Here is a 12473-nt window from a genome sequence, read left to right on the forward strand (position 1 = left end):
TTCCAGGCATCAGCCGTCGCATCCAGCCTATTCTTCCTGAATTTATAGCCTAGGAAAAATAAGGTGTATTTTGTGGAATCAAGGGCAGTTTTCAGTGAGAGCTTTCCAGCTCTTGTTTTTTCAAATGTGTTTAAGCGAAATATCCCGTTGAGGCTTCTGTGCTGATAGGACCGTGTAGATGAGGGCTCTTTGGTAGAAAGCCTCTTATCAAATATAGTTCCATTCACTTACTGTCCACGTCTGTTGGAAGACAGGTGAAGGCTGCTTGCCTGTGATGCACGCTCCCCCAACCCTGTGCACTCACATGTGAACGTGCTTTCCTGTGTCGGGGCTGGTTTCTTGACCGCAGCCCAGCTGCTCAGTGAATGCTCAGAGACAGCCTCTTTTTTTTTTTTGTTGAGACAGAGTCTCGCTCTGTCGCCCAGGCTGGAGTGCAGTGGCTCGACCTCGGCTCTCTGCAAGCTCCGCCTCCCAGGTTCATGCCATTCTCCTGCCTCAGCCCCCTGAGTAGCTGGGACTACAGGCGCCCGCCACCAGGCCTGGCTAATTTTTTTGGTATTTTTAGTAGAGACGGGGTTTCACCGTGTTAGCCAGGATGGTCTCGATCTCCTGACCTCGTGATCCACCTGCCTTGGCCTCCCAAAGTGCTGGGATTACAGGCGTGAGCCACCGCGCCCGGCCAGAGACAGCCTCTTATAATGAGGCCAGGAACAGAAAGTTAGCACCTGTCTTGGTTTGTAGAAATCAGTTTATCTTTTTTCAGCTAGGAAGAAATAGTTCTTTGATGAAGAGCCCGTGAAAGTCTGGGTAATTAGTATTGTTTACTTAGAAAAGCTCCATTGAATTCTTCCTGCCACAGTTTGATGAATGATCATGAATGTCTTTGTGGCCACTCCCTGCTCACCACCAGATTGTCTGGGTTCGTTTCCAGTTGGTGTGGACTTGGAGATGGGAGTATGCTGTTGGAGGCGGGGGCCTGCGGGGAGTGTTGAGGGACTGTGTTTCCACGGCTGTCCTCTCAGGGAGTGGGCTCCTGGCTCTGCCCTCTCAAGCAGAGAAGCTGGGCTAAGGTGGAATGAACCCAGGATCTCCAGGATGGCCTTTGCCGCTGCCCCTAATACTGGTCCTGGCCTGCCCTTTCCCAAGAGTGTTTCCAAAAACTGTATTCTTTTCCTGGGGTGAAGCCCATCACTGCTTCATTTGGTTATTAGCGAACACTTACACGTTGCTTGAAGGGTCTGGTTTTTGAAATTAAAATGACAGCTACCTCCACCGGTGACGGGACACCAGCCAGCCAGGGAGCCTGGCAGCACATGGTCTCTGTGAGCTCTGGGTCACTGTTGGGCTGAGCTGACACCTTAGTCCTTTGTTGGGAGAATAGACGTTTTGGGTGCTGATCTTGAGACCTGAGGAGGCTGAGTAACCTTAGGCATGGTGCTTGGCCTCTGAGCTTCCATGTCTTCCTCTGTAAGAGGGAAGAGGGCTTTCAGGATTGGGGAGGGTGCAGCATGTGAGCTTCCTGGCCAGGGTGGGGTGTCCTACGTGCAGAGTCCCCTGGGGAGGCCTGGCTGGTGGCTCCCCTACAATAACGCACTCACATGCCTTGTACTCCGCTAGTTAATGCAGATGTGTGGAGGTGGAGTTATTTTACACTAAAGCCATATGCTCTGGCCTGTGAAGTGTGGCATCCTTCAGCGGCCATCGCCAGCGTGTCCCTCTGGGGGCACAGGAATGGCACAGTTCAGGTCGAGGGTCTTCCCTGCAGTCACGTGGCCCCCAGAGAGCATGTTGGCCTCTGCACGGTCACGTCTTTGTGGCTGTGTCTAGCATTCAGAATACTCTTTTCCTGCATGTTGGCCTCTGCACGGTCACGTCTTCGTGGTTGTGTCTAGCATTCAGAATACTCTTTTCCTGTTCTAGGCCAACTTCGGGGGTGTGTGCTTCCTCCACATACGTTGGCTGGCTGTGGTGCTTCCTCCCCTTCTGCTCATAAAGTCACACTCCTTGAAGGCCATTGTATCGTGGTATGCCGTGTGGCTTCCGAAAGCACCTGGGGAAGGTGACCTTGTTGGTTTTAGTGCCATGCCTGTGGGCTGCTGATGAGATGCCTTTGGAGATATGTCAGCTCTCTCCCAAAACTTTAAGACACAGAGTCCTGGGAGTCGTAAGTTAATGACTCCATAAATTGAGTCCCGCATGAATATTCTGTTCTTTAGAGACGCGAAGTTCATCTCCACCAATGTACAAAGTATTAAGGGAAGTAGTTCATATTTAGACAAATAGAGCACTCATCTCCCACGCACGCGAGGTGAGAGCGCACAGGACAACAGCTGTGTCATTCTGTGTCTTCTCTCTGTGCCTAGTCGCCTGGTTGGAGGTTAGGACTTTCTTTCTTTACTGCTGTGCCCTCTGCTATCACCCTGCTGGGTCAGGGTTCTTGACCTGGATGAGTAACCCAAATCTTTTTTTTTGTTTTAGACAGAGCCTTGTCCTGTTGCCCAGGCTGGAGAGCAGTGTTGCAATCAGCTCACTGCAGCCTCAACCTCCTGGGCTCTAGTGATCCTCCTGCTTCTGGCTCTTGAGTAGCTGGGACCACAGGTACATACCACCATGCCCAGATAATTTTTATTTTGAGACAGGATCTTGCTCTGTTGCCTAGGCTAGAGTGCAGTGGCATGATCATAGGTCACTGGAGCCTCAACCTCCCAGACTCTAACTGTCCTCCAGTCTCAGCCTCCTGAATAGCTGGGACTCCAGGGACATACCACCATGCCTGGCTGAGTTTTTAATTTTTCGTAGAGATGAGGTCTCCCTATGTCGTCCAGGCTGGTTTTAAACTCCTGGGCTCAAGTGATCCTCCCACCTCAGTCTCCCAAAATGCTGGGACTGCAGATGTGGGCCACTGTGCCCAGCCAGGACCCATCTCTTTATCCCCAGAGGGTCTGACTTGTTGGTAGTTTTGCTTTTTTGGTGGCTGTAGTTCCTATTACTGGTAGAAGCAGAAATACTAAACTGTCTTCAGGACTGGCCTCTAGATAGTTTCCCACAGCGGGTGGCAGCAACTCAGTCTCGCTTTGGGAGTCAGGGTTAGCCTCTCCAGCCAGGGCTGGTACATGAGGAGACCAGAGGGAGCTGTGGCCTGCACCCTGGTGGCACATACTCCCTGTGGACTAGCTCGTAGCTCTCTCTTTTTTTTTTTTTTTGAGACTGAGTCTCGCTCTGTCGCCCAGGCTAGAGTGCAGTGGCGCCATCTCGGCTCACTGCAACCTCCGCCTCCTGGGTTCAAGGAATTCTCTTGCCTCAGCCTCCCAAGTAGGTGGGATTACAGGCACCTGCCACCACACCTGACTAATTTTTGTATTTTTAATCGAGATGGGGTTTGGTTTCACTGTGTTGGCCAGGCTGGTCTTGAACTCCTGACCTCATGATCCACCCGCCTCGGCCTCCCAAAGTGCTGGGATTACAAATGTGAGCCACCACACCCGGCCTTTGGACTAGCTCTCTTGACAGGAGGGTCCAAAGAGGCGGAGACGGGACTCGTGGCAGCGGAGACGGGACTTGTGGCAGCGGAGACGGGACTTGAGCCATTCAGACATCACTGTTTATTCCTAGACCTGTGTGTTCTGGCTGTGAGATCCAGCCGGGATGGGTGTCTATTCACAGCATTTGTGGCATCCTACTGGGCTGCCAGGCCATGGCTCTGAGTGATGGGCGCATGGTAAGACCATGTTCTGCCTGAATCAGTGAATTCACATAGCTTTGTCTTCTGGCTGTCTTTCAGCTGGTCAAGTGGACATCCAGATAATAAGGCCAGGGGTGTCAGTGCCAGTGTGCTGTGCAGAACCATGTGTAAACCACAACAGACTTTTGTCTTCTCAGTCCCTTGATCCTAAGGAACTCTCCAGAGGTTATAAGTGTGGGCTGAGGGAGGAAAGTGGTTGAGCAGCCACCAGTGTAGGAGGCGTCTGCCCCATGGCTTAGGCAGCTGTGCTGCACCTGCCTTCCTTCCACATCATCTCCTGGGTGCCATTTCCACCCTATGAGGTCACTGCTGCATCTGCCCAACCTTGTGGCTTAGTCTGTCAGTAACACCCGGAGTGGGCAGCAGGTTGCTCAGTCATTTTATGTCCCTTAGCTGAGTGTTCATTCCCTGCCAGGGCCTCACAGCCAGCCTGGGGCTGTTTCTCAGCAGGAGAGCAGGTACCTGCAGGAGAGCGTAGCTAGCTCACTTGCTCTCTCCCCTCCCCGCCTCCCGTCCTCTCTTCCCCTCCCCACCTCAGCTCCCCTCCCCGCCTCCCCTCCCCTGCCCTGCCCTTTTCCTCTTTTTTTTTTGAGACTGAGTCTCCCTCTTTTGCCTAGGCTGGAGCTGGAGTTCAGTGGTGCGGTGTTGGCTCCCTGCAGCCTCCACCTCCTGGGCTCAAGCGATTCTCCCTCCTCTGCCTCCCGGCTAGCTGGGACCACAAGTATGTGCCACCATGCCCAGCTAATTTTTATATTTTTTGTAGAGACAGGGTTTCGCCATGTTGTCCAGGCTAGTCTCGAACTCCTGGGCTCAAGCGATCCTCCCACCGTAGCCTCCCAAAATGCTGGGATTATAGGTGTGAGCCACCACAATCAGCTGCCTGGCCTAATTTCTTTTTTTTTTTTGAGTTGGAGTCTCTTTCTGTCACCCAGGCTAGAGTGCAGTGTCACAGTCTCAACTTATTGCACCTGCGCCTCCTGGGTTCAAGTGATTCTCCTGCCTCAGCCTCCCCAGTAGCTGGGATTGCAGGTGCGTGCCACCATACCTGGCTAATTTTTGTATTTTTAGTAGAGACAAGGTTTCACTGTGTTAGCCAGGCTGGTCTCGAACTCCTGACCTCAGGTGATCTGCCCGCTTCGACCTCCCAAAGTGCTGGGATTACAGGCGTGAGCTATGGGCTGTACCTGGCCCGGCCTAATTTCTCAACATCATTAAATGTCTGCTGCATTCATATTTTTCCAGCTGTCATGTCAGTACCTGCACGGGCACATGCATGCATAACCACATGCACACATGGTTGGTTTGAATCAGGATCTAAGCAAAGTCTGAACGTTGCCGTTTGGTTGATGTCTTCTCTGGGTTTGTTGATGGAATTGGGTTGTTTTTCCTTGAGATTCCTCACATCGGGGTTTGCTCACTGCAGCCGTGAGATTGTTTTATGTGGGTCTCGTTTCCTGTATCCTCTGTTTCCTGTATCCTCTTGTAAATTGGAAGGTAGATTTGGAGACTCGTAAGAGTAAGCTTTGTGTTTCTTTTTTCTTTTTTTATCAAGGAAGTATTCGTGGCAATGCAAGCAGCGTCAGGAGCTGCAGAGGCTGTCACTGCTCAGTGGCGCCAGTGTCCTTCATGGAGTTCTCCACAGGCTTTCAGCTCCTGCCTTTGGCAGTGGCTGGTGACCCGTGCCCGCATCTGTTCTTTCATTAGGGTGTGCAAAACGGTGACATTATAATTAGGTCACTCTTTTTGCTTTTATTGCCAGAATTATTCCAAAGAGAAGAATTTTCCTATATCCATGATTTGGTTATTCTGAGTTTATTTGGGAAAGACAGAATAGATACTTGATTTGCTTCCTTTCAACTTTCAGGATGATGAGTTGGTTCTCTAGCATTCTCCAAAGGTGACTAATGGTCTCTTGGAGCTTTGTTATGAACTTTTGAATGCTGTGGTATTTCATGGGTTCGAACACATTGCAGGTAATATTCTTAATATGCTTATTGACCTTCAGACTCTCCGATCATTGTCCAGTGGGAGTCTCTTCTCGTTTGCTCTTGAATTTTTTTTAAGTTTTAGGTATTTTTATTTAAGGGAAAATATGTAATAATGAGGTATTTTAGGTTGGGCGTGGTGGCTCATACCTGTAATCCCAGCACTTTGGGAGGCCAAGGCGGGCGGATCATGAGGTCAAGAGATCAAACCATCCTGGCCAACATGGTGAAACCCTGTCTCTGCTAAAATTTCAAAAATTAGCTGGGTATGGTGGCCACACGCCTGTACTCACAGCTACTTGGGAGGCTGAGGCAGGAGAATCGCTTGAACCCGGGTGGCAGAGGTTGCAGTGAGCCGAGATCACACCACTGCATTCCAGCCTGGCAACAGAGCGAGACTCCATCCCAAAAAAAAAAAAAAAAAAAAGAGGTATTTCAGACACCGGCGTTTTTTCGTAATTTTATTTGAAGTGAATTACTTAGATCTTAAGTGTGCAGTTTGATGTCTTCACAAGTGCATGCACCCATGTAACCCACACTCGACCAAGGCATAGAGCATTTCCAGGGTGAGCGCCATGGCTCACGCCCGTAATCCCAGCACTTTGGGAAGCCGAAGCGGGCGGATCGCTTGAGATCAGGAGTTTGAGACCAGGCTGGCCAATATGGTGAAACCCCGTCCCTACTAAAAATACAAAAATTAGCCAGGCGTGGTGGTGCGCACCTATAGTCCCAGCTACTTTAGAGGCTGAGGCAGGAGAATCTCTTGAACCCAGGAGGCAGGGGTAGCAGTGAGCTGAGATCGTGCCATTGCACTCCAGCCCGGGCAATAGAATGAGACTCTGTCTCAAAACAAAAACAAAAACATTTCCATCCCTGCAGAAAGTCCCCTGGTGCCTCTCAGTCAATCCACACTATCCCCATTCGTTGGCAGTCATGCTTCTGACTTACTTTACCAAGATTAGTTTTGCCTGTTTTCAAACGTCACATAAAGAGAGTTGTACAGTATAAACTGTTCTGGGACTGGTTTCTTTTGTTCAGCGTTTTTGAGGTTCATTCCCGTTGTTGCTGGTTTCCTGAGTCCTGTTGATGTGACCCCGGCAGTCTTCAGTCACTTCCTTGCTTTCTGCTACCACAAGATGCTCTGTTTGTCCTTGTTTGTGTCTGCCCCAGACCTGAAGGAAGCCACATAAAGGGCAGGTGTGTGGTCCCTGACTATCAGCCAGGGATGTCCGTCTCATCCTGACCAGCAGCATGCTCACCACATGAGCCTCCTGCTTTTATCTCCTTTTCTGTGACATGGTTTCTTGTTTGACCTTTCCTAGCCCTCGAGCATGTTCCAAACTCGGTTCGCTTGTGGAAAGCAGCCGTTGAGCTGGAAGAGCCTGAAGATGCTAGAATCATGCTGAGCCGAGCTGTGGAGTGCTGCCCCACCAGTGTGGAGGTGAGTCTGGTGGGCTCAGGGCCACCAGAGCCCAAAGTGACCAAGGCCTAAGCCCAGGTTCAGTGTCTGGAAGTGATGATATAAGTGGAGCATTGAGCTCACTCAGGCTGCGATTTCTGGGAGCAGAAGGCCGTGTGGAACCCCAGGATGCCGTTCTGTACACAGCCGCTAGGCAGGGCGGTCAGTGGCCTCAGCTAGTTGTGCTCTTAACGGAAGTGCAGAGAGAACCTTAGCTCATTCCTGACCACTGCAGAAAATTCTCCGTTGGGCCCTCGCTCAGGGGCCATTTCCTCTCATCAGCCCACAGTTTGTCATGGGGGCCGAAGGTGGCAGGGTGATAGAAAACATTGCTTTCTGTCAGCTCCGCATGACTGCTCTTTGCCTCCAAGCTAAGTGGGATTTCTTTGGTTTTAAGCGTTCCAGTTCACAGCATTCTGTGCAGTGATTTTTAGTCTTGGTTTTATGATACCTAGTATGTCTTTAATTATCCTAAGGGGTATTGTGAAATTCTCCAAACAACATTAATCTTATTTTATTTACACAAAAATGAATAAAGCCCATACACATCTTAGGGATGGAATGCTGCAGAGCCAAGGGTCTGGGAACTTCAGGAGGCTGAACACCCTTCTGTGTGTTTAGCCTGTGAGGGCAGTAGCCTCATCCTGCTCATCTGTGCCAGCCCCTGGTATCAGGTCTGGCGTGCTGTGTGCCTGGAGGCTGTGTTTGTGAACATTCAACTGAGAATCTTTTGATGCTCACCAGAGTCACTAAATGAGTCAGAAGGATAAAGGAACAGTTGGTCAGGTGAGAAGTGCTGCTGTGAACACTTCTCAGGCCATGTTCAAATGGTTCTCGAGAGCTAAGAAAGAACGTGGTGGCCACGCTGGAGGGTGGGTCGCTGTCTGGTCTGCAGCTGTCCCCCCAGCACAGTGTCCTCTCCTTTTTCTGGCGTCCTCTCCGTGTAGCTCTGGCTTGCTCTGGCAAGGCTGGAGACCTATGAAAATGCCCGGAAGGTCTTGAACAAGGCACGGGAGAACATTCCTACAGACCGACATATCTGGATCACGGCTGCTAAGCTGGAGGAAGCCAACGGGAACACGCAGATGGTGGAGAAGATCATTGACCGAGCCATCACCTCGCTGCGGGCCAACGGTGTGGAGATCAACCGCGAGCAGTGGATCCAGGTGGGCCGCAGGCGGGTGTCGTGGTGTCTGCTTTAACAGTGTACATGCCGCACGTGGGAGTCCCACGCAGGACTGGGGGCTGCTGGATGGTACTGGGGAGTCCTGCGCCGAACCAGAAGCAGGCACAGGTGTGGATGGGCCCTGAGGGACCTGGGCATGCCCACTGTCGCTCTTGATGGATTCAGGCCTGGAGTTCGTCTTGGGGTGAACACTTCGGAAGCCCTTTCAGTGTGTGCACACCTGACTGCATTTCTTTGCTAGTAGAAATGATACACCTACGAGAGGAGGACAGGAAGTCTCATGGCTTCTTTTACTCTTCCCCTCTCACCCACACCCTTTTTTTTTTTTGAGAGGGAGTCTCGCTCTGTCACCCAGGCTAGAGGGCTAGAGTGCAGTGGCACCATCTTGGCTTACTGCAACCTCCACCTTCTGGGTTCAAGCAGTTGTCCTACGTCAGCCACCTGAGTAGCTGGGATTACAGGCACCCGCCACCATACCCAGCTAATTTTTGTATTTTTAGAAGAGACAGGGTTTCACCATGTTGGCCAGGTTGGTCTCGAACTCCTGACCTCAAGCAATCTGCCCGCCTTGGTCTTCCCTGTCTTTTATCTTTGTCTGTAGACTTAAGGCTATAGAAAAGTTTCCAAAGATCATCTAACTCAGGAAGTAGGGCTTGGGTTCCTTCTAATGCCTTCTTTTAAGGAGTCACCCACTGAGTTATGTTTCTCTAAAGAAAAATAAATAATGAAATTACTATTTTCTGTTTTATTTTATGACAGTTTGTCTTCCTTCCTTTCTTTCTTTTCTTTTCCTTCCTTCCTTTCTTTCTTTCTCTCTCTCTCTTTCTTTCTTTCTTTCCCCTTCCTTCCTTCCTTCTTTCCTTCCTTCCTTCCTTCCTTCCTTCTTTCCTTTTTTCTTTCTTCCCTTCTTTCTTTCCGTCGTTCTTTCTTTCTTGAGACAGGGTCTTGCCGTGTTGCTCAGGCCGGAGTGCAGTGGTGGACTGATGGCTCACTGCATCCTTGGCCTGGGCTCAAGCGATCCTCCCGCCTTAACCTCCCAAGTGGCTGGGACTACAGGCATGTGCCACCATGCTTGGCCAATTTTTTTATTTTTGTTTTTTGTCTTGTTATGCTGCCCAGGCTGGTCTTAAACTTCTGGCCTTAAGCAATCCTACCACTTCAGCCTCCCAAAGTGTTGAGATTACAGGCATCAGCTGCCATGCCCAGCCTGTGACAGTTTATTAAGCTATAATTAGCGTTCTATAGAATCCACCCATTTAAAGTTTACGATTCAGTGGTTTTTAGTATATTCACAGAGCTATGCATCTATCACCACAATCTTAGAACTTTCTCATCACCCCAGAAAGAAATCCTGTATCCGTGAGTTGTTGCTCCCCATTTACATACTTCTGTAGCGTTTTGTTTTTGTTTTTGTTTTTGTTTTTGAGACAGGGTGGGTCTCTGTCTCCCAAGCCGGAGTGTATGGCGCAGTCAATCTTGGCTCTCTGCCACATTTGCTTCCTGGGCTCAAACAATTCTCTTGCCTCAGCCTCCTGAGTAGCTGGGACTACAGGCGTGTGCCACCACACCTGGCTAATTTTTTCTATTTTTTGTAGAGACGCGGTTTTGCCATGTTGTTCAGGCTGATCTCAAACTCCTGAGCTCAGATGATCCACCTGCCTTGGCCTCCCAAAGTGCTGGGATACAAGCGTGAGCCACCGTGCCTGTCTAACCTTGCTTTTTTACTTTCTTTCTGTATACATTTTTTTTCTGGACATTTTATATACAGATGTTCAACTTATGGGCTTATATCCTGATAAACCCATTGTAAGTTGAAAATATCATAAGTCTAAGATGAATTTGAGGCTGGGTGCTGTGGCTCACACCTATAATCTCAGCACATTGCGGGGCTGAGGTGGGTGGATCACTTGAGGTCAGGAGTTCGAGACCAGCCTGGCCAACATGGTGAAACCCTGTCTCTACTAAAGATACAAAAAAATTAGCGAGGCATGATGGCGGGCACTTGTAATTCCAGCTACTCGGGAGGCTGAGGCAGGAGAATTGCTTGAACCTGGCGGAGGCAGAGATTGCAATGAGCTGAGATCGTGACACTGTACTCTAGCCTGGGCGAAAGAGCGAGACTCTGTCTCAAAAAATAAATAAAGTAAAATAAAATGAAATAAAATGCGTGTGATACACCTAACCTACTGAACTTTACAGCTTAGACTACCTACGTTAAACATGCTCAGAACACCTACCTTAGCCTATAGTTGGGCAAAGTCATTGGACATAAAGTGTTGAATAACTCATGTAATGTATTGAATGCTATGATGAAAGTGAGAACAGAGTGGTGGTTTGAGTCAAAGTATTGCTTCTACTGAGTGTGTGTGGCTTTTGCATCGTCCCACATTGGGGGCCACCTGTGAGTGGAATCACATGACACGTGGTCTTTTGTGACTGGCCTTAACTTAGTGTGTTTTCAGGGTTCCTCCATGTTGTAGCATGGAGGTATTGAAATCCTTTGCCTACTTTTATGTTGGATTGTGTCTTTATTATGGTCTATGTATTATTTTTGTCTGTTGTTTTATTATTGAGTTGTAAGAGATGTTTTTATGTATTCTGGATATAGTCACTTATCAGAGACATGATTTGCAAGTACAGATGGTCCCTGACTTCCCATGGTTTGACTTTACCGTGGGTCAAAAGCAGTTTTTGCATTCAGCAGAAACTGTACATGGAGGAAGAGCCAGCACTGTTGCTGCAGGCCCTGAGGTCTGGGTGCCGGGTCCTTGCCCCATGCATTCTTCTCACCACTGACCGTCGTGCCAGCATCTCTGCCTCAGATCCTTGCTCTTGGCTCTGCTTTCTGTCTGGGATGGTTTTCTGGTGCTGGTGGGGCCCTGGGAGGGTCTGGGCGGCGCGTGGCTCCTGTCGCACTTTGCTCGCGGTCCATGTTGTGGCCCCCCAGGTTGGCACGCCACGGTGGTGCCTGTGCTCCTGCGCCCTGTTGCTCTAGCTGGCTTATCGGTCTCTTGTTGGTGGACACATTGTCTTGCACACATGGGAATGTATTTGTCACATGAATGCCTTAAGGTGGAACTGCTGGGTCAAATATGTGCCTGCTTTATTTTGATAGAGAATGAGAAATTGCCCTCCATAGAGATATGTGCTTCTTTGCAGCATAAGATTTATGCCCCCCTTCGCCAAGTGAGCCAGTCAGCAAATGTTTCAATGTTGCTCATCTGATACGTGCACAGTGGTACTTAGAATAGTTTAATTAGCATCTTGAAAATAAGAATAGGGGCTGGGTGTGGTGGCTCATGCATTAATCCCAGCACTTTGGGAGGCTAAAGCAGGAGGGTTACTTGAGACCAGGAGTTTAAGACCAGCCTAGGCAACATAAGGAGACTGTATCTATGAAACATAATGTAACGGTGGGCATGGTGGTGCATGTCTGTGCTACTCGGGAGGCTGAGGTGGGAGGATCCCTTGGGCCTGGGAGTTGGAAGCTGCAGTGAGCTATGATTGTACCATAGCACTTCAGCCTGAGTGACAGGGAGAGACCTTGACTCTCTCTCTTTTTTTTTTTTTTTTTGCGAGACGTAGTCTTGCTCTGTTGCCCAGGCTGGAGTGGAGTGGCGTGATCTTGGCTTACTGCAACCTCTGCCTCCCGGATTCGAGTGATTCTTCTGCCTCAGCCTCCCGAGTAAGCTGGGATTACGGGCACCTACCACCATGCCTGGCTAATTTTTGTATTTTATTTTTTAGTAGAGACAGGGTTTCACCAGGTTGGCCAGGCTGGTCTCGAACTCCTGACCACGTGATCCACCCTCCTTGACCTCCCAAAGTGCTGGGATTACAGGTGTGAGCCATCGCACCCGGCTGAGACCTTGTCTCTTAAAAAAAAAAAAAAAAAAAAGACTTTACATTTCTTTTCACATGTTTAAAAGTTGTTTATATTTTTATTTTCTGGTGAACAGTGTGCCTATGTCCTTTGTGACATTTCTCTATTGTTTTTTCTGATTGGCGTGCAGTAGACTCACTTCCTCAGATCCCCAGTAGACAGTGTCAGCATCTTGTGCTGATGTCTGTCAGTTTTAACCATTCAGGAACTCCGTACTC

General features: G+C 49.4%; 1 protein-coding gene across 2 annotated transcripts in view; it reads left to right on the top strand.

The window, feature by feature from the left end:
* Positions 1-12473, top strand: part of PRPF6 (pre-mRNA processing factor 6) — a 50748-nt gene that overhangs the window by 22057 nt on the left and 16218 nt on the right. For both annotated transcript variants that reach the window (XM_063659042.1, XM_054466788.1), the window contains exons 10-11: positions 7050-7168; positions 8134-8352. In XM_063659042.1, the coding sequence (XP_063515112.1) occupies positions 7050-7168; positions 8134-8352 (338 nt within the window). The remainder of the gene's footprint in view (positions 1-7049; positions 7169-8133; positions 8353-12473) is intronic.

The sequence above is a fragment of the Pongo pygmaeus genome, chromosome 21, assembly GCF_028885625.2.
Source record: "Pongo pygmaeus isolate AG05252 chromosome 21, NHGRI_mPonPyg2-v2.0_pri, whole genome shotgun sequence".
NCBI lineage: Eukaryota > Metazoa > Chordata > Mammalia > Primates > Hominidae > Pongo > Pongo pygmaeus.